The sequence below is a fragment of the Trichechus manatus genome, unplaced genomic scaffold, assembly GCF_000243295.1.
Source record: "Trichechus manatus latirostris isolate Lorelei unplaced genomic scaffold, TriManLat1.0 scaffold00044, whole genome shotgun sequence".
Classification (NCBI taxonomy): Eukaryota; Metazoa; Chordata; class Mammalia; order Sirenia; family Trichechidae; genus Trichechus; species Trichechus manatus.
The window spans coordinates 2042171-2062796 of NW_004443980.1; the positions used below are offsets into that span (position 1 = coordinate 2042171).

General features: G+C 42.5%; 1 protein-coding gene across 4 annotated transcripts in view; it reads right to left on the reverse strand.

Moving 5' to 3' along the window:
• Positions 1 to 20339, reverse strand: part of RNASEH2B (ribonuclease H2 subunit B) — a 142383-nt gene extending 122044 nt beyond the window's left edge. For 2 of the 4 annotated variants that reach the window (XM_023731527.1, XM_023731529.1), the window contains exon 1: positions 20172 to 20339. In XM_023731527.1, the coding sequence (XP_023587295.1) occupies positions 20172 to 20235 (64 nt within the window). In that variant the 5' untranslated portion in view covers positions 20236 to 20339. The remainder of the gene's footprint in view (positions 1 to 20171) is intronic. The other 2 variants (XM_023731528.1, XM_023731525.1) reach the window with 1 other exon arrangement.
• Between the last annotated feature and the right edge of the window lie 287 nt (positions 20340 to 20626).

Below are 20626 nucleotides of genomic sequence, written 5' to 3' on the forward strand. Positions count from 1 at the left end.
TCTTAAAAGCTTGCAAGCGGCCATCTAAGATGCATCAATTGGTCCCAACCACCTGGAGTAAAGGAGAATGAAGAACACCAAAGACACAAGGAAAGTAGTAGCCCAAGAGACAGAAAGGACCACATAAACCAGAGACTGCATCAGCCTGAGACCAGAAGAACTAGATGGTGAGCTGGCTCCCACCAATGACCGCCCTGACAGGGAACACAAGAGAGAGTCCCAGATGGAGCAGGAGAAAGGTGGGGTGCAGAGCTCAAATTCTAGTGAAAAGATCAGACAATGGTCTGAGACTAGAGAAACCCCAGAAAGCATGGCCCCCTGATTCCCTATCAGCCCAGAACTAAAACAATCTCAGAGGCCAACTCTTCAGATCAAGATTGGACTGGACTGTGGGACATATGATATTTGTGAAGAGTGTGCTTCTTACCTCAAGTAGATAACATGAGACTAAATGGGCAGCTTCTGTCCAGAGGTGAGATGAGAAGGCAGAGAGGGTTAGGAGCTGGTTGAAGGTACATGGGAAATCAGGGGTGGAAGGGAGGAGTGTGCTGTCACAGTATAGGGAGAGCAATTAGGGTCGCATAACAATGTATGTATATATTTTTGTATAAGAGACTAACTTGAAATGTAAACTTTCACTTAAAGTACAACAATAAACAAAAATTAAAAAGTGAGGCAGGACTCAATCAAAAGATTATGTTTTTGTCTTAAGTCAATATCTTGAGATATAAAAGACAGAAGCAAGCAGAGAGATAGGGGAACCTCATACTACCAAGAAACAAGAGCCAGGAGAATAGTGTGTCCTTTAGTCCTGGGGTCCCTGTGCTGAGAAGCTCCTCAACAGGGAAGATTGATGACAAGGACTTTACCCTAGAATTGACAGAGAGAGAAGCCTTCCCATGGAGCTGGCACCTTGAATTCAGACTTCTAGCCTCCTAGACTGTGAGAGAATAAATTTCTGTTTGTTAAAGTCATTCATTTCTGGCACTAGGTAACTAAGACAGTAGCGTAGTGGGGTCCTTTCTCAAGGGGACCCGACCTCCCCTTCATTCAAGAGGTTGTGGGTCTGTAATTTCGCTCAAGTCTGGGAACTGATTGACAAGCCGTGATTCTCTATTCTGGCGATTCGAGTTAGACTGCCATTCCCTTGACCTAGAAATCTTAAGACTTGTACAGATCAAGTACACATTCAGTAGATTTCCTATCTATGAGGGACACCATGACTAAGTAGCCAACATCATAAGTCCATATGAGTCAGACTATTCTGATTACTGTTTTGACGCCACTGTCCTTTACGGTAACCACACTCACCTTGTCTTTGTCAGATGAGTGCCACCACTTGGCCCTACCACCACAGGGTCCAATCAGCCCCATTGTAGTCAGGTGTCTTAATTCAGTTAGGGCAGCTCCCACTGTCAAGTTTGACTTACATAAAACAGCAATCACAAGAATCTTCAAGGATGCTGGGGCTCCCTTCACAAATTTGTTTCCCACCGTTGTCACAAAAGGTGTGTCCTCTGGGCACTCCATGTGTGGGTCTGTGGGTATAACCTGATAAATCCACTCTAAAATGCCAATTTCCTTAAGCCTTTGGATACCTTCTTCTATAGTATACCAAGGCAGGTCTGGTACTTCAACTTGATTTAGTGTAGGCCACTGAATAATCCATGCTTCCAACAAATAAACTATTAATGATCCCTTCCTAACCTCTCGAGCTGAAACACTGAATGAAGAATCTGTGCTTAGTAGGCCTATATAAATAAACTCAGACTGATTCAACTTTATGTTCCTTGCACCATTATCCCACATCCTTAATAGCCATTGCCACATATATTCCCCTGATTTCTGTTTGTACATATTAGAAAAGTCAAGCAGTTCTTTTGGAGTGTAGTGTACCTCCTCCTGGATCATTCTTTGTACTTCATTTTTTGGGGCTCGCTGGGACTTAAAGTCTAGTTATAGGTCTAGAAACAAAAATGGATGGTGGGGATGTGTTTTGAGAACATACAGTAACATCTTGTAAGACATCTGCCCCAAGTGATGCCCTAGGCAATGACTCAGATGCCGCCCCAGGCGTTATCTCAGACAAATGCTCTTCAGACACAACTGGGTTAATCTCATCAGATGGTGGTGGAGGGGTTAATGGTTTCGTTGGCAAGAGTGATTCAACCAAATTTAGGGGCTCAGTGATTATCTGCCCATATGTCCCCATCCCAAGTTTCAGGATCCCATTTCTTTCCAATCAATGCCCTCAACTTCAGACACCATTCAAGGTTGGGAATTCAATTGGCGTTGTAATTTAACCACTCATACAATAAGAGTCTGGGTTCGGTTTTTGGCAATATCAGCTCTATTACTACAAGAAATAAGGCTTTCTTTCAGGGCACAAGTGGCAACTTTGAGGTCGTTTATGTGGTGCTTAAGCTTTGACTCTGAAGCCCTGAGCTCACCTCTTTCTTTCAACAGCTTTTCTAGTGAAAGTAGGACCAACCAACCGGCTTTCTTATACTTTTTGTTCTGACAAAATTGCAGAAAAGTATCAAACGTGTGATCACCCAGAGCTGCACCTCTCACCAATACTATCTATTGGTGGTGATCTTTTGCATATTTCTATTGCCACCTCATACCAGGGATTAGCAGTGCCCTCTTTACTACTGGAAGCAGAGTCATCGACATCTTTAGGACTAACCAGACTTGAGAGTCAATTTAGAAAATTCATCCTTCAATTTTGTGTCTCTAGAACCACTCTCAGTATCAAATGTCTTAGGCGGGGTTCTCTAGTAAAGCAAAACCAGTGAGGTGTGTTTATATACATATATATATATACACATATATATATATATATATAAAGAGAGAAAGAGAGAGGTTTATATCAAGGAAAGGAAATGGGTCACGTGCCTGGAGAGGCTGGAAAGTCCCAAGTCGGTGGGTCAGGCATCTGACTGGAGGCTTCTCCTCACATAGCTACAGGGTTTGATGAACCAAAGATCAGCCAGTAAGATGGTAGGCTGCTGGCTCAAGTCTCAAGAACCAGAGATCAGGTGATGATGAGTCAAATGGAGGATCCAAAGCAAAGCAAAAGCTAGCCAGCTTTGCAAGAAAGTCCATATATATTGGATGCAGGCCACACCCCCAAGGAAACGCCCTTTCAACTGATTGGCTGCTCATAGCAGATCTCATCATGGATGTCTTAGGCCGGGTTCTCTAGAGAAGCAAAACCAGCAAAGTGTATAAATATATATAGAGAGAGAGATTTATATCAAGGAAACAGCTCACGTGTTTGTAAACGCTAGAACGTCCCAAGTCCATGGATCAGGGTAGAGGCCTCTCCCAAGTCACACAGCCACAGAAGCTGGCAAGCACAAGATCGGCAGGTCGGAGAGCAGGGCTCCCGCTCACAGGCTGTGCAGATCAACGAATCCCAGGTTCGGCAGAGAAGCTGACAGCTCAAGTCCCAAGAACCGGAAATGAGACAACAGGAGGCAGCCGCAGGATCCAGAGAAAGCAAAAAGCCAGAACGTCTGCTTATATTCAGACGTGGGCCACACCCCCAAGGAGACTCCCTTTCATCTGATTGGCTACTCACAGTATATTCAATCATGGGAGTGATTACGTTAAAATACTGAGAATCATGGCCCAGCCAAGCTGACACACAATCTTCACCATCACAATGGATGAGATTACATTATATCAGATCTCAGCATGGAGGTTATTACATTATTACATAACTGCCAAACTACATCATAACTGACACACCACTGAGAATCGTGGCCCAGCCAAATTGACACACCTTAACCATTACATTGACCGATCCCCCACAAAAGCTCCATGTACCTTATTTGTATAGTCCCACCCCCACAAGGGTTCCATGTACTTTATTTGCATTATTAGCAGGCTGTCCAATCCCCTTGGTGGGCCACAAGCACTTTAAATGCATAGTCTCATCCAATTATTTTGTGGGAGTTATCACACCAAGGCGAGAAGGGCCATACAAAGTAATTCACTGCACCATGCAGACTGAGGAAATTCCCTTCTATTCCTAATATATTGAGGGTTTTTATCATGAAAGAGTGCTGCATTTTTCAAATGCTTTTTCTGTGGCTACTAAGATGGTCATGTGGTTTTTGTCCTTTATTACGTTAATATGGTGTATTACATTGATTGATTTTGGTATGCTGAACAAACCTTGCATTCCTGGGATAAATCCTATTTGGTCGTGATGTATAATTCTTTTCATAAGTTGTTGGATTTGGTTTGCTAGCTGTTGAGGATTTTTACATCTATATTCATAGGAGATATTGTTCTATAGTTTTCTTTTATTGTGATGTCTTCGTCTGGTTTTGGTATCAGAGTAATGCTGGACTCACAGAATGAACTGGAAAGTCCCTCTTCTATATATGGATGGGCAGAGAATGTAAAAAATTTGATATTAATTCTTTCAATGTTTTGCAGAATTCACCAGTAAGGATATCAGGCTAGGCAATTTTTTTTTGGGGGGGGAGGGTTGGAAACATTTTTAAATTATTAATTTAATCTCTTTACTTGATATAGGTCTATTCATATTCTATTTTCTTTCTTCTTGACTCTGTTTCAATAGTTTGTCTTTCTAGCAATTTAATCTATGTAATTTGTTGGCATACAGTTGCTCATAATAGTCCCTTATAATTCTTTTTATATCTGTAAGGTTGGAAGTGATATTCCCTCTTTCATTCTTGATCTTAACAACATGAGTTTTCTCTTCTTTGTGGTCAGTGTAGCTAACAGTTGTCAATTTTGTTGACAATCTTTTCAAAAGAATCAACTTTCAACTTCATTGATTTTTCTTTCTTGTTTTTCTATTCTCTATTTTATTCTCAGCTCTTTATTATTTCCTTTCTTCTGCTTGGTGTGAGTTTAGTTTGCACTTCTCTTTCTGGTTCCTTGAGGTGGAAGATTAGGTTATTGATTTGATATCTTCTTGTTTTTTAAGATAGGCATCGTAACTATATATTTTGTGTTACAAACTGCTTTCCAAGTATCCCACAAGTTTTTATCTATTTTGTTCTGATTCATCTCAAAGTATTTTCTATTTTCCTTGTGATTTCTTCTTTGACCCACTGGTTATTTAGGAGTGTGTTGTTTAATTTGTGAATTCCCCAAATGTCCTTCAATTACTGCCTTATAATTTCACTGTTTTAAGAGGACCTACTGTATTCTTAAGCAAATAACGCATGACCTCTGCATTTGTTTGCCAGCCATGCCCCCCATGAGGCACCTTGACAAGCACCACCATGCCAATCCTCTTCCACATGTTCCTGTAAAAAAAAATTATCATAGTGTGCTTATGAAAATACCTCATGGGGGGAGGGTGGAGCCAGCAAACAAATGCAGAAGGTACATGGTATTTTTATAAAATATGGTATTTTGTATGATTGCAACCCTTTTAAATTAATTGAGGTATGTTTTATGGCCTAAGATATGGTCTGTCCTGGAGAATGTTCCATGTTCACTTAAGAATCTGTATTCTGCCATTGTTGGGTGTTCTATAGATGTCAATTAGGTTTAGTGAGTTTATAATGGTGTTTATGTCTTCCTTGTTGATCTTCTGCCTAGCTGTTTTATTCACTATTGAAAGTGGTTTATTGAAGTCCATTCAACCATTATCATTGAAATGTCCATTTTGCCCTTTAATTCTGTCAGTTTTCAGTTCATGTATTTTGGGTCTCTGTGATTAGGTGCATGCATGTTTATTATTGTTACATCTTCCTGACAGAGTCAGCCTGTTATCATATAAAATATCCATTTTTGTGTTCAATAAAATTTTTGTCTTAAAATCTATTTCATCTGATAGCCACTCCAGCTCTCTTCTGGTTACTGTTTATATGGTATACCCATTTGAGTCTTTGAAACCAAAATGTATCTCTTATAGACAGCATATAGTTGGTTCGTATCTTTTTTTTTTTACCTGCCAATCTCTGCCTTTTAATAGCAGTGCTTAATCATTTACATTTAATTATTGATAATGTAGGATTTACACCTGCCATTTAGCTCTTCATTTTTTATATGTCTTATGTCATTATTAGAGCCCTGGTGGCACAGTCATTAAGAGCTATGGCTGCTAAGCAAAAAGTCAGCAGTTCGAATCCACCAGCCACTCCTTGGAAACCCTACAGGGCAGCTCTACTCTGTGCTATAGGGTCGCTATAAGTTGGAATCGACTCAAGGGCAATGGATAAGTATGTCAATATTCCTCAAGTCCTCTGTTACTGACTCCTTTTGTGATAAATAGATATATTCTAGCACACCATTTTCATTTCCTTGTCATTTCTTTTACTATACTTTCTTAGGAGTTATTTTCTTACTGGATACCCTGGGAATTACAATTAGCTTCTTAACTTATAAAGCAGTTTGTAATTTTAATGTAGTTCAGATTAATATTAATTGTACATAGAAAATTTCCTACAGTATAGTCCTTTTCCTCCCCTGATCTTAGTGCTATTATTATCATTCAAATTACATCATTATATATTGTAATTCCATCAACAGTTTTATAACTACTGCTTTATGTAGTTGTCTTTTAAATCAGAAAGGAGAAAAGAGTTACAAACAAAAATACATTTATACCATCTGTTATATTTACCTATGTAGTTATCTTTATCAGTGCTTTTTATTCTTTGTAGGCATTCTTTCTTTCTCCTTTCCTCCCTCCCTCCTTTCTTTCAGTCTGTGAATGTTTTAGTTTCTCCTTCGTTTTTGAAGGATAGTTTTACTGGATATGGAATTCTGGGTTGACAGGCTTTTTCTTTCAGCGTTTTGAATATATCATCCCACTATCTTCTGGCCTCCATGGCTCTGATAAGAATTAGCTGTTAATCTTATTGAGGATTCCTTGTACTTGGTTAGTAAGTCATTTTTCTCTTGCTGCTTTACAGATTCTCTCTTTGTCTTTCAACAGTTTGACTATGATGTATCTAAGTGTGGACTTTCTTAAGTTTATCATACTTGGAAGTTCACTGAGCTTCTTAGATGTGTAGATTAATATTTTTCACCAAATTTGGGAAGTTTTTGGCCATTAGTTCTTCAAATATTCTTTCTATCCCTTTCTCTTTCTTCTCTCCTTCTGAGACTCCTATTATGTATCTTTTGGTACGTTTGATGATGTCCTACAGGTTTCTTAGACTTTGTTCAGTTTCCTTATTCTTTTTTCTTTCTGTTTCTCAAATTGGATAATCTCAATCTATCTTCAAGTTCTCTGATTCTTTCTTCTGCCCGCTCAAATCTGTTATTGGGCCCACTTGTGAATTTTTCATTTCGGTTATTATACTTTTTAACTCTACAATTCATACTTGGTTCATTTAAAAATATTTTATACCTCTCTTTATTGATATTCTCTATTTGGTGAGACATCGTCATATTTTCCTTTCATTATTTAGACATGATTTCCTATATTTCTTTGACTGTATTTATAATAGCTAAGTCTTTGCTGAGTAAATACATTTGGGCCCCCTCGGAGACAGTTTCTATTGACTGCTTTTTTTCCCACTATATATGGGCCATATTTTGATGTTTCTTCGTGTGTCTCATAATTTTTTTTTTGCCACTGCTGTTGAAACTGGACATTTTAAATAATGTAATGTGGCAATTCTAGAAATTAGATCTCCCCCACCCACCAACTCCCCAGGATTTACTGTTGCTGCTGTTTTTGTCATCTTTGTGGTTACTGCTGTATGTTTCTTAAGTGACTTTACTGGACTAATTCCGTAAGAATCTGTATTCCCTGTAGTGTGCAGCTACTGAAGTCTCTGCTTGGTTACCTAATGATTGGACAGAGATTTCTTCAAATGTTTTAAAGCAGTAAGTCTCCCAAACTTTGCTGAGAGTCCCTCTGTGCAGCAAGCCTTCAACACTAAAGCACTTTACACTTCTACCTTAGCTTTTAGTTAGTGCTTTCCCAGGGCCTCAAGGTCAGCCAGAGGTGAGAGACTGGGACCCTCTCCAGTCTTTCCTGGGAAGGCACACAACCCTGCACATATGCATAGCCTTCTAATTCCCTAGGAATATGTCAGAGCTTTTCAAAACCCCTTACAGACATGTCACTCTCCACATTTTCCTTTTAAGTTCTTGACCAGGTTCTTAATTGCCCCAACTGGGTATCTTCCCAACAGCTATAATGTTAAACAATTACCACTGACTGTTTTCAACAAACTCTCTGAAACAAGACTTTTCCCTCAAAACAAATGTGAGCTCCAAATCAGGTCAAATAACAACAATGCCCTGCAAATGGGGCTTTTCCACGGAGCTGCAGGATAGGTCAAATAGGGGCAATGCTCCAGGGATGGGACTTTTTGAGAACTCCAAACCCAATCTGCTCCCTCCAATAGCTTCAAGGCTGCTAGTTTCCAGAGCTGAGGAAAAGCAGATGAGAGTAGTTCAAGTTATGCACAAACTTTACTGTTCTTATCGAGACTCAGCTGTTTTTCTTAAATAAATACTTCTCAGGTTGTTGGAAGCCTTTGGTTAATTTCAGAAATTCTGGAAAAAAATCATTTTGACACTTTTTGCCAGTGTTTTTGTTGCTTTTGTGGAGGGATGAATTCATCCTCACCAGATTTTGAAGGCTTAGTACAACAAAAGGGAACTCACATTTATACTTCTGATAAATTCCTTAGTCTAAACCTGGCCTTAGGCACACAAAGTCACTTGTGACTATGAGCTAAAGGCTCCATGAAAGATTGAGATTTTAAGTTTTGTTTAAATTTAAAAAACCCTGGACCATCTCATGAGCTAGTGCCTCACCCTCCAGGCCGGGAAGCTCCATTCGCTTTCTAACTCTTACAATCAGACTTGCATCTAAAACAAATGAAGGCTAGCCAACTTAATTAGAGAAGAAAAACCCTGCTTTTAGAGTCATGGGAAAGAATCAGAAAAGTAAGACAGGAGAGTGTGGAGGAGGGTTCTCATCTGCAAACCTGTTTCCTACTGATGCTTACTATCTAGCAATGTCAGCATAGGAAGAGCATTGTTACTGGAGTCAGACAGGCCCCTGTTCCAATCCCAGCTTCTCTCCTCCTCAGTAGTGTGACCTTCAGCAAGATAGTCAACCTTTCTGTTCCTCAGTTGTTTTATCTATGAAATGAGCATAATAATAATTATTTTAGAGGCTGCTGGTAAATTTAAATGACAATGGGCGTGAAAGTGTCTAGAACATATGATAAGCACTCAGTCAAGAATCAGTTTCCCTATCCTCAAATACATTGAAAAGCAAAGAATATGTACATAATAATAAGATCAAAATATAAAAGTCACAAATTCCAGACCCAGAACTACCAAAAAACACTTACCTGAGGCTTACCTAACAAGAGGAGATTAAATTAGGACCAGGATATCTTATTTTAAAAGCCAGAAGGTGATGCATTTTATGCATAAAAATTGAGAAAATGTATATTACAGTAACCAGAAGAATTTCTGCCACATGAAATGTACTCAATAGTGTTACACAACTGTGCTTTCGAATTCCAGGAAAAAACTCAATAAAAAATTGTAAGTTTTGATATCTAAAGAAACAAACTTCACTTATCTAGAAAAATTATTCACATGAAACACCATTCTCCAAAACTATACCGAAAACACAAGACTTCACACTCTATTTTTAAAAGAGCACGCTCTATTTACACGTTCCCTTTTTGACTGCTTTCTCTTACATAAGGGATGACATAAACCATGCTGGCTAAAAGATTCTTTTCCCAAAAACAGAAAAATTCAGACAAATCAGAAGCAGGTACTCAATCTCTTTGACCATTTCAGACTTAACAGTACCTCAAACTTTCCAATCATTTTGCGCCCTATCGCCCTGGTTCTTTGTATCTGATTCCACAGCAGTTTCCGTAGAGTCTCTAACTGCACTCTCAGTAAAGATCCAATTGTATGTCCCCCAGGGCACCATTAACTCTGGCGGCAAATCTTCCATCTGTTTACCATCCAGGTCTAAATACCTCAACCAAAAGGAAACTCTGATTGCTACTTTCTTGACATTTGAACTTTAAAGAAAACATAGCAGTGACATAGAGAACTGTGTCCTGTGAATGTAAAATAACAAATAGTTAATGTTTATGGGGCATTTACTATCTACCAGGCACTATTCTAAATCCTATACACACAGTACATAATAGAATCCCCATAACATCTCTATGATGTAGGTACTGATTTAATTCCCATGTTTTTGGATGAGAAATTGACCAAAGTTAAAAAAAAAAAAAAAAAAAAAACCTGTACAAGATCACAGGGCTAGTCAACTGCAGAGCCAGGATTTAAGTGCAGGCAAGTATTATCCCAGAGTCAACTTTTAAAACTATGGGCATGTAGAGAAGCTCTTGGTCTCCAGCCCATCCTTCTTAACTCAGAAAACACAAAGGCAGTTTTGAAGCACAATGACTATCTGGATATGACTGTTGTCCTGTGACACAAACATTGCAAACCCATCTGTCCCCCACCTGTCCTATCCTCCTCAGTCCCAGGGAACAGAAGGGTCATCTGATCAGCTGCCTTGACCCCACTCCCACATTGCCAGGGTGCAGCAGAAGGAAGAGGATGGAGGGAGAGATGGAAAGGCAAGAGAGAGAAAAAGGCAGGATCAAAAACTACATAACAGATGTATGGGAGAAATTTGTTTGGAATATAAGAAATGTTTACTGATAAAAACGGATTGGCCAAGGTTGACCAACGGCAAGAAAACAAATCTAATCTTCCTATTCAAAACCAAAAGTACACCCAGAATGCTCTTTGGAAGCGAGGATGGCTAGACGTCGTCTCACATACTTTGGACATGTTACCAGGAGGGACCAGTTCCTGGAGAAGGACATCATGCTTGGTAAAGTAGATGGTCAGCGAAAAAGAGGAAGACCCTCAACGAGATGGACTGACACAGTGGCTGCAACAATGGGCTCAAATAGCAACAATCATAAGGATAGCGCAGGATCCTCACGTATGTGGCGTTATATGTGGGATCACTATAAGGTGGAGCTGACTCAAGGGCACCTAACAGCAACAAAGGAGGTGTAAACAGTTTGTGCTCTACTGCTAACCTAAAGGTTGGTGGTTCGAACTCACCCAGTGGTACCATGAAATATAAGTCCTGCCGATCTGCTTCCATTAAGATTACAGCCAAGATTACAAACCCTATGGAACAGTTCTACTCTGTAACACTTCGGGTCGTTGTAAGTTGGACTCAACAGCGATTAACAACAACAATTTTATAAGCTTTAAACCATACAAAACCTGGATCTGCCCCGGCCATGTTCTTAAGTCTTATGACAATTTTACCAGGGTAACAGAATCACCAGAGTTCTAAATTTGCAGGATTTTAATACTCCTTACTCCCTTTTTTGGTGTCACGAGAAGATTCAATGCCCTCTTGTTCTGCATATAAGTACAAACAGAGAACAGATGTGAATAACGGAGCTATCAGGCCTCACAGAGCACTTTACTAGGCAAACTGGGGGCTTTGTAGGGATAAATGGGAGCCCTGAAAGTTGAAGGGATAGGATCACACCTCCTTAAAGGGGCAAAGGGGGAAGGACATTATGTTAGAAAAGAAGCTGAACTGGAGAGAAGGGAGCAAGCAAACCCTGCTGGTCAGTCTGGGGAACATCCAAGATCTTGGCAGCTGACAGTTGGCCACTGGAAGTCAATATGGCTCATTGCTCAGGCATATATGGAGAGAATGTTACATTAAAAGCAAATTCCTGGTGGTTGTTCCCACTCCTCCTTAGGTTAGCCAGGAAGACGATGAGTCTGCGAGACGGGAGGATAGAAAAGGTGAGATGCTCAGGCTCTGCTCCCTTAGGAACCAAGCCTTAAAGTTAATGGAAGGAAGTGGGATCATTGTTACATCCTTTCACAGGAAGGCAAACAGAAGTGGAGTGGCTCTTTTGGACTCATAGAGTGATCGTATGTTCTGATTTGTCCAGTAGAGTCCTAATTTATGCCTGGTGTCCAATGAATGGCAACCTTTTCATTCTCAAAAGTGTCTTGGTTTGGCCAATAAATTATGTGGTTGCCCTGGGGGAGAAAAAAAAACAACTAAACCCGTTACCATCAAGTCGATTCTGACTCATGGGAACCCCATAAGTTAAAGGGTAGAACTGCTCCATACGGTTTTCTTGGCTCTAATCTTTATGGAAGCAGATCACCAGGCCTTTCTTCCATGAAACCACTAGGTGGGTTTCAAATGCCAACCTTTAAGTTAGTAGTCAAGCGCAAACCATTTGTGCCAAAGGACCCTAAAACTAATCTTCCTATTAGAGATTACAACATCCTGTACATAGCTGCATATAACCTGTTATCTGTGATATTTTAAATTAGAGTACACATCATGTATCAATGCATAGACTTAACCATCCTGTAATTTTGAAAAATTAGTTATGAAGTATTATGTAAGCAAGAATGGTACATTACTTTTCATCTACAGACTACATACATGAGGTTGTTGGACAGCTGAGATGAAGTTATTTATTAACCAGTTTTAAAACTTGGCAGCTCCTCCTTAGCCCCCTCTTGGTGAAGACAAGTTTCTTCACATCATTTAAAGTTCAAAGACACGAGACAGCAGAGAGAGCCACCTATTTGCCAAACATTCTTATGACTTGGCAGCAGTGGCCATTTGTTCCTGACCCTGTCTGATCTTTGGCGTACAAGAGATAAGCTCTGAGACACACACGCCCCACCATTACACAGAGGAGAAAGTACAGACACCGCAGCATCATTCCATTCCTTTTTAGATACCACGCCAAGGCCATTCAGGTTTCTTGAGAAGATCCAAAAGGAAAAAAAAAAGGAGATGAGATTATCACTATGATGCTCATGCAATCCTGTGTCCTAAATAGGTCCCAGTTCATTTTCTGTGGACTTTAGCCATTAGAGTATGTTCAGACCCCCGCTCCCTCCCATCTGTCTGATCACCAGAGAATCTGTGTGGGAAGCACTTGCTACAACACAGTGCACGCAAGACAAATCCACATAATTGTCAAGTTATATGCCACTTCCAGGAATGCTCATTTCAGTAATAATTATATGCTTTCCCCTCCCAAAATATCATTGTTACCAAAGTGATCTGGCTTTGAAGCTCACTGCTCTTTCAAAACCTGCAGGGGCAAACCAAGAGCCAGGTGTGCACTACAAAAATAATCCCCAAGGAACGGCTTCTTCTAAGTAAAACCTTTTGGAAAATCTTTGGAGGTGGGGTTGGTTGGCCTTCAGAGAGACCATAAAAGATAAAACCTCTGGTCCTTCAGGGCTGTCCCCATCAACAGCTATGTTTCCTACGATGGTCTCTGTACCAAGAAAGGAGCTGATGGAAACCTTCAGGTTCAGAGCTGACTCAGAGACACAAAGACCAGCAACATTTAGAGATGGAGCTAAGGGCTTAAACTATCTAGGAAGCAGGGGAAAGGCCTGGAAGGAGGGGAGGCTTCCTGGAGGAGGTGACATGAGCTGGGTGGTGTAAATGGTTTGCGCTTGTCTACTAACCTAAAGGCTGGCAGTTTGAACCCAGCCAATGGTGCTGTGATAGAAAGGCCTGGCAATCTGCTTCCATAAAGACTATAGCCAAGAGAATCAAAATCCTATGGAGCAGTTCTGCTCTGTAACATACGGGGTTTTCAAGAGTCAGAATCAATTTGACAACAACGTTTTGATCTGTTTTGATTTTTTAGTGGAAAAAGTGGAGAAGAGCAGACAGGGTATGAGGCAGACACAAAGTCACAGGAGTTCAAAGAAAGAGAATTTGGGCTGGGGCAAATAAGAATGGCCTGGCTTCTTGGAAACTAAAGCCAAAACTACTCTTGAAGATAGGGAAGAATCCAGATAGAAGTGGAGGGGGAGGAGAAAGGACAGTGTAAGCATAGATGCTGTGGGAAGAAATGGAATGTGAGACATTTATTCTTTCAATAAATATTTATTGAGTATCTGTTCGGTCCCAGGCCCGGAGCTAAGAGCTTGGGGTACAACCAAACCAAACACCCGTTACCATTGAGTCAATTCCAACTCATAGCAACCCTATAGGAGAAAACTGCCTCATAGGGTTTCCAAGCCTGAAACTTTATGGAAGCAGACTACCACATCTTTCCCCCCACGGAGTGGCTGGTGGGTTCCAATCATTGACCATTTGGTTAGCAGCCAAGTGCTTTAACTACTGTGCCACCACGGTACCTTTAGGGTACAACAGAGAGCTTAAATGTAACTTCAACCAACAAATAGCAACCCCATGAGACCATACTGTTTTTCCCACGGTAGAGATGAGAAAACTGAGCTTTACAGTGAGTAAGCCATTTGCCCAAGGACCAAAAGCTGGCACAAATCTAGTAAGATTCGATTTCTAAAGTCTAAACAAACAGCATGTACCTATACCCAGGCTTCAGAGAACGCTGACTGGGTGGTTTCTGTCTCACCATCGTGCTTCAAGCTCAGAGGATGAGAGAACACGTGCGGTGTCTATCCTGGTATTTAAACAGAAAACTATCAACACTGCTTACTTTCCTTTGATGAATTTCTTTTCTGCCCTGAAGGACAAATATGTAGGAGTCATCAGTTCTTACTTATAAAAGTCCCAGATCTTTTGGAAGAACTACTGGTAGGACAAAAGCTCAGGCTACGGAAGCTGTCTGACTACACCAACTGGCAACTGATTAAGTCGGTCCACTTCAGAATGTGCTCAGATAGCTAGCGGAGCAGACCCAGTGGCCATCTGAGAAAGGCCAGGCAGGTTCCCACCAAAACACATTTCAGAAAGACAAAGCCAGACTCGGATCCGTGTGGAAAACGTTAAGCATGCTCCATGCTGGCAAGCTGAGACTCCCACATTGCTGACTACTCACAGGACACCAATCAGCAAATGAAATATCTTCCAAGAAGCTGAGCCCAAGTAGTCAGAAGTTGTCTAGGATCAGCACTTGCACTGGCCAGGTCCCCTATGCTCACCAAGTGCTGCTTCGTACCTTCAGAATAAGCTCTTCGGAAAGGAAGAGAACTTTCAGCCTACAAAGTCTATTTCTAAACACCAACACACATATGCACAAACAACTTTCACAAGGAACCATGTGGCCTTAGAGAAAGAGAGGGAAAAGTTTTATTTTTTTTACGGTCACTGAAAATAGATCTATAGCAGTTCTTCCTTTGCCACACCCTTTAATTTTTTTTTTTCAAACTAGAAGTGTTTCTTTTGGGCTCATAAAAAGGTATATCCACAAGATTATAATCAGAAATAATAACATTAATGTAAATTTTCTTCAACATTGAATAGGAAAATTAGTTTTTCCTTTTAAATTTGATTTTTTTTAATCCTTTAATTAGAACACAGTTCTAAAGAATGCATTCATACAATAGTTCACCTCTATTTTTGCATGCCATTTGGAGAAACAAATCTGATATTAGTATTATTTGTGATTATATTTCACATAAAAAGCTCGCTATTGTATTGGAAATGTACAGTCCTGTCTAAGGTAGGCAGGCCTGGGATTCTTATCTCCCAAAAAGGAACTCATCCTCTATGCTCCCCTAAACTGGCCATTACTTATGCTGTTGTTGTTGGTTGCCAGTGAGTCAATTCCGACTTACAGCGACCCCAAGTGTGCAGAGTAGAAACGCTCCATAAGGTTTTCAAGGCTTGACCTTTCGGAAGCCGACTGCCAGGCCTATCTTCCGAGGCGTCTCCGGGTGGGTTCGAACTGCCAACCTTTTGCCTAGCAGTCAAGTGTTAATTGTGCCACCCAGGGACTCCTGCTAGCTGCAAGAAAAAAATAAAAAATACAGTCCTTCCTAAAATACCTCTTAATGTGTATTTTCATTCAATAAAGGGGGATAATTTTATTGCAGTTGAAAATGCAACCTAAAGGCCCGGTTAATCTAATTTAATGGACGCTCTGACCAGCCTAAGTGGACCCAACTGAGTTTCTTTACAGTCCTGAGATCACTTCTGTTCTCCCTTTTTTCTCACTTAACATTAAGGTTCCCAAATGTTTTAACATTTCCATGGAGATGGCTAGGTAATGGGTATTACCTAAGCAACAGCAATAAATGGAGTCTTATGTCCTACACTCAAAGATTCTGTCCCTAGCTCACCTTTCCCACTCGGGTTCACCCCAACTTAATAGAACTGATGAGCGTACAAAACTTGGACTAGAGAAACATGCAAAAAATACTTCTCAAACATTTATTTTTAGGAAAGCAAAGAGGGATAGAAACTTCCACCACATTCCAAAGATGTTAATGGCCCCTTATAATAACTGTAACTGCAAACAGGTTAGCATTTCCAGGGCATTTTGGAGAAAATGTTTAACACCATCTCAAACTACAAGGAATGCTTACTTTGCTGAAATGGGAAGCAGTTATGTCTCCACCTGCCTATGAAAATCAAGGTCCCAAGTCTGAATACTTCACAAGTATCCCTTCCAAGTTGCAGCTTTTGTTTATCTGGGATATTTGGCTTCTCCAGACAAAATGAAAACTAGAGGGTAAGAGACCTAAATCTTACTTTTAAACATATCTTTCAAGACAGAACACAGTACTCATGGTTCCAGTTCCAGTTGCTATTGAGTTGATTCTGACTCATGGCAACCCTACATGTATCAGAATAGAACTGTGCTCCGTAAGGTTTTCAATGTCTGATTTTTCAGAAGTAGACAGCCAGGCCTTTCTTCCGAGACACCTATAGGTAGACTCCAACCTCCAACCTTTTGGTTAGCAGCCGAGTTTATTAATAGTTTGCACCACCCAGGGACTCCCCTCCCTGCTTATGGTAAGCAACTGAATAATGTGGATTAAATGTTGGAAAAAAGTATCATCTCAAGGTTAGGTGACTTTTCATTTGTTTCATGGATAAATGTCTTAAAGTTCAGTTGGCCCATTGGTTAATGTGCTCACTTTTCAGTCTACAGAGTAAGCTCTTCAGATCCCAGAAGTTTTTTAAAACTGAGTACAGTCTGCCTCCACCAAATAGTTTTGAAAATTTGTATATAAACTTTGTTTTCTGTAGTAAGGCCACAACTTCATGGTAGCTATGGTACTCTCAGCCAAGGGTCTATTCTCCTCATCTTCAGTGACAACTAACTGGGATGATTTCCCATCTACTGGAAAAAACCACCACCACATATGTGAAGATGGGCCTTGTTCCCTGTGCTTCCATGCACCGCCATCACCATGCAAATCCTGGCCCACCACAAAGAGAGCTAAGGCCAAGGCTGGCCATTCCTAGCTCCCAATCCCAGCTCCCAAGGGCTAATCCTCACCGCAGAGGTTTCCAGTGGGGTCCCCGGACCAGCAGCAGCATCCTCTGGGGACTTGTCAGAAATGCACATTCTTGGGCCACCCCGACCTACTGAATCAGAAACTGTGGGGGCAGGTCCAGCTCCCCAGGTGATTCTGATGCCTTCAAGTTTGAGAACCACTGTTCCAGAGGAGCAGCTATCAGTGTGTTTGTGGACTTACCCTCAGAGCCTGCAGGTGGCACTGGAGGCCAGCTGGAAGAATTAGAGGCTAGGGAAGCCCAAGTTTTAACTGTTACAGAACCTGCCTGGCTGACCGCACAGTTCTTTTCTCTCAGTTCCTTAACAGCTGCTCAGCCTCCCCCAAAGAGCTTGAAGGCTACAGTACATCTCAGTTTCGAACAGGAACTAGGTTGAACTTGTTCTCATAGCCCAGCAATAAATATATTAAACCTATAATTTTCAGGAATACAACCAATACTTAAATCTTTTGAGGGTTTTAGTGTTTAATACAACAAAGATACAAACACACTTTTAGGAATGGTATTGGTATTAAGTAAAACAGAATAATGAAATTAAAAACTCAAACTACCCTCGGCTTTTTGTGTGTCTGAATATGAACAATGCACTTGATTCTGAAAGAGTGATTAGAGTCCCACCCTTAAAATCGAATCCAATTGCTGGGACGGAAGTGAGAAGGAGGACTCTCCTCGTGTAAAGCGAGTATAAAGGTGGTTCCTCCCTAGACTGAAGCCAAAACCCTGAATTTCTCAGTAACTATTTTACTATACAAACACCTCTAGTGAGCTCTAAAGGAACAGGGAGTCTCATACACTGCTAGTGGGGGTGTAAACTGGAAAACTGTGGCACAATGGTTAAGCGCTTGGCTGCTAACCCAAAGGTCAGGGGTTCAAACTCACCAGCCGCTCTAGGAAAGAAAAGACCTGGCTATCTGCTCCCGTAAAGATTACAGCCTAGGAAACTGTATGGGGCAGGTCTACTCTGTCACATGGGGTCATTTTGAATCAGAATAGACTCAATGGCACACAGCAAACAACTAAAGCTAAACATATGAATACCTAAGACCCAGCAATTCCACTCCTGGGTACAAACCCTAGAGAAACGAGTGCCCACGTCTATCAAAAGCCTCCTTAAAAAATGTTCTTTGAAATGAAATTCATAATAGTTACAAACTGAAAATAATCCAAATGTCCATCTACAGTAGAAGAGATAAATACTATGGCTATTCATCAGTGAAATACACCCAATAATAAAAAACAAAACAAACCACTGTTACACACCTGGATGTCACAGGCATGTTAAGTGAAAGAAGCCAGACACAGGGGTATGTACTGATAGAAACAGGCAAAACTAATCTCTGGCAAGGGAGGTCAGCACAGAGGTTACTAGGGATATCTACGGAGAGGGCATGAGGAGCATGCTGGACAAATTCTCCATCTCCACCTGGGATGGTTACCGGGCTCTGTACGTATGTAAGAGCTGACTGAATTGCACACTTAAGACCTATCCATTTTATTGTATTATGTTATACCTCTTTACATAGGGGGAAAAGTCAAATGTACACACACACAATCGTGACAGACTGTCATGTAACAATTTTCAATATCCATCATACAAATCTAGATTGCTGGACAACCATATCATCACTAGAGTATACTGACTGCAAAAACTCCCTGCATTTGCTGAGCTCAGTCTCAAAATTAAATAGTGAGCAACAGATTTTCCTTTTCTCCAGTTTATGCCACTAATCGTATCAACCTATACAAAGGCCAAACCTTTTTACAGTGTTTGCACTCTCTAGTCCCAAACTCCTTTTATTTTGGCACCTAATGGTCCCTTCTCATTTGGTCACTGGCGGTCCATCCGCCCAAGCCAGCTGTCCTGGATGGCTGGTCATCAGGAGGCCTAAGGAAGAGCCTGGCTCCAGCCTCACATGGTCTGTACCTGCCTGAATCGCTCTGAACCTCCCTTGTCCTAACCCTGGTGGTGGAGTGGTTAAGAGCTACAGCTGCTAACCAAAAGGTCAGCAGTTCGAATCCACCAGGCGCTCCTTGGAAACTCTATGGGGCAGTTCTGCTCTCCCCTGTAGTGGCGCTATGAGTCGATTACTCGACTCGATGGCAACGGGTTTGCTTTTTTTGATTTTGTCGTAACCACTACCAGGATCCAGCTTCCAGTTACTCCCAAAGGAATTTCTCCTGCCTCGCAACCCAAGGCCTGTCTGATGGCAAGAACCGTGCTAAAGCAGCGCAATCTCCCAAGGCAACTCCGGGACTACTGGATCAGTTGGCAGCTGAGCCAAATGCCGAATGGGGGACACGAAGTTACACCCCAAATCGAGAAACCGCAGGCCCTGAAGTGCACCCAGACCTCGACCCGCCTCGCCCTCCGCAGGCCGGAGGCGATCCCTCTCGCCCACAGGATCCACGAGGATCCGAGCTAGGGAAACACTCGGTCCGTGTCCTGCTGTGGGCTTGGATAACCGCATCCACCTATAACGTGAACAAGATGCGCAGAAACGTATCCCACGTACAAACCTCTCATAGCCCCCGCAGCTGCGCATGCGCAGAGCGCGGAGGGGCGGGCGGGCGTCCGCGAGGCTGGTCTAGCGGCACCTGGGCTGGGGCCGGGGTCGGCGTGCAGAGAGGCAGTGGCGTCAGGGCTGATTGCGGCGGGGCAGCGGGACCCGGGTCAGGGCCGAGCGCGGAGGGGCGGGGGTGGCGCGCGGAGGGGCAGTGAAGCCGGGGCCGAGCGCGGAAAGGCGTAGGTGGCGCCCGCGGCCGCCACAAGTGGGAGCCTGCTTGGTCGTGCGCGGCTGCCGCTGCGCGCGCTCCTGTCCCGGGGGCGTGGGGCCCAAGGCCGGGCTCGGCACCCCCCGTTCCCCACCCCACACACACACCTGGCGGGCGTGTTTACCTGGAAGCAGGAACACGTACTGCCGGGCGCGAAGCCCGTCCCCACAGTCCACGCCGGCGGCCATGCTGCCCACCGGCTCCCGGGACACGAGCACCTCACGGGCGAGCTTCGGAGCGCGGGGCGGGCTCCGCGCGAGTCCGCGCTAAAAAACAAGCCGAAAATGGCGGGAGAAGTGTCAATTCCGGGTAGCGAGGCGGCGCGCCCAGGATCTGGGAGAGCCAGGGAGGCGGCCCGCGGCACGAATTTGGTTTCGTTTCCGGGGCTGGCCGGTTGCTAGTGCTCAACATTTCCCCGCTGTCATTTTTAAAATTTAGCGCCAGGGCGAGGCGACCGTTATTACCGACGCACTGTCCGCAGCACGAGGAAGGAGCCACGGTCTCTCCCCTCCGCTGCTCGGCCAGTGGTAGGTGCTGGCGGCGCGGGGCGGTGACCTTGGGACGCGGCGGCGGCGGCGG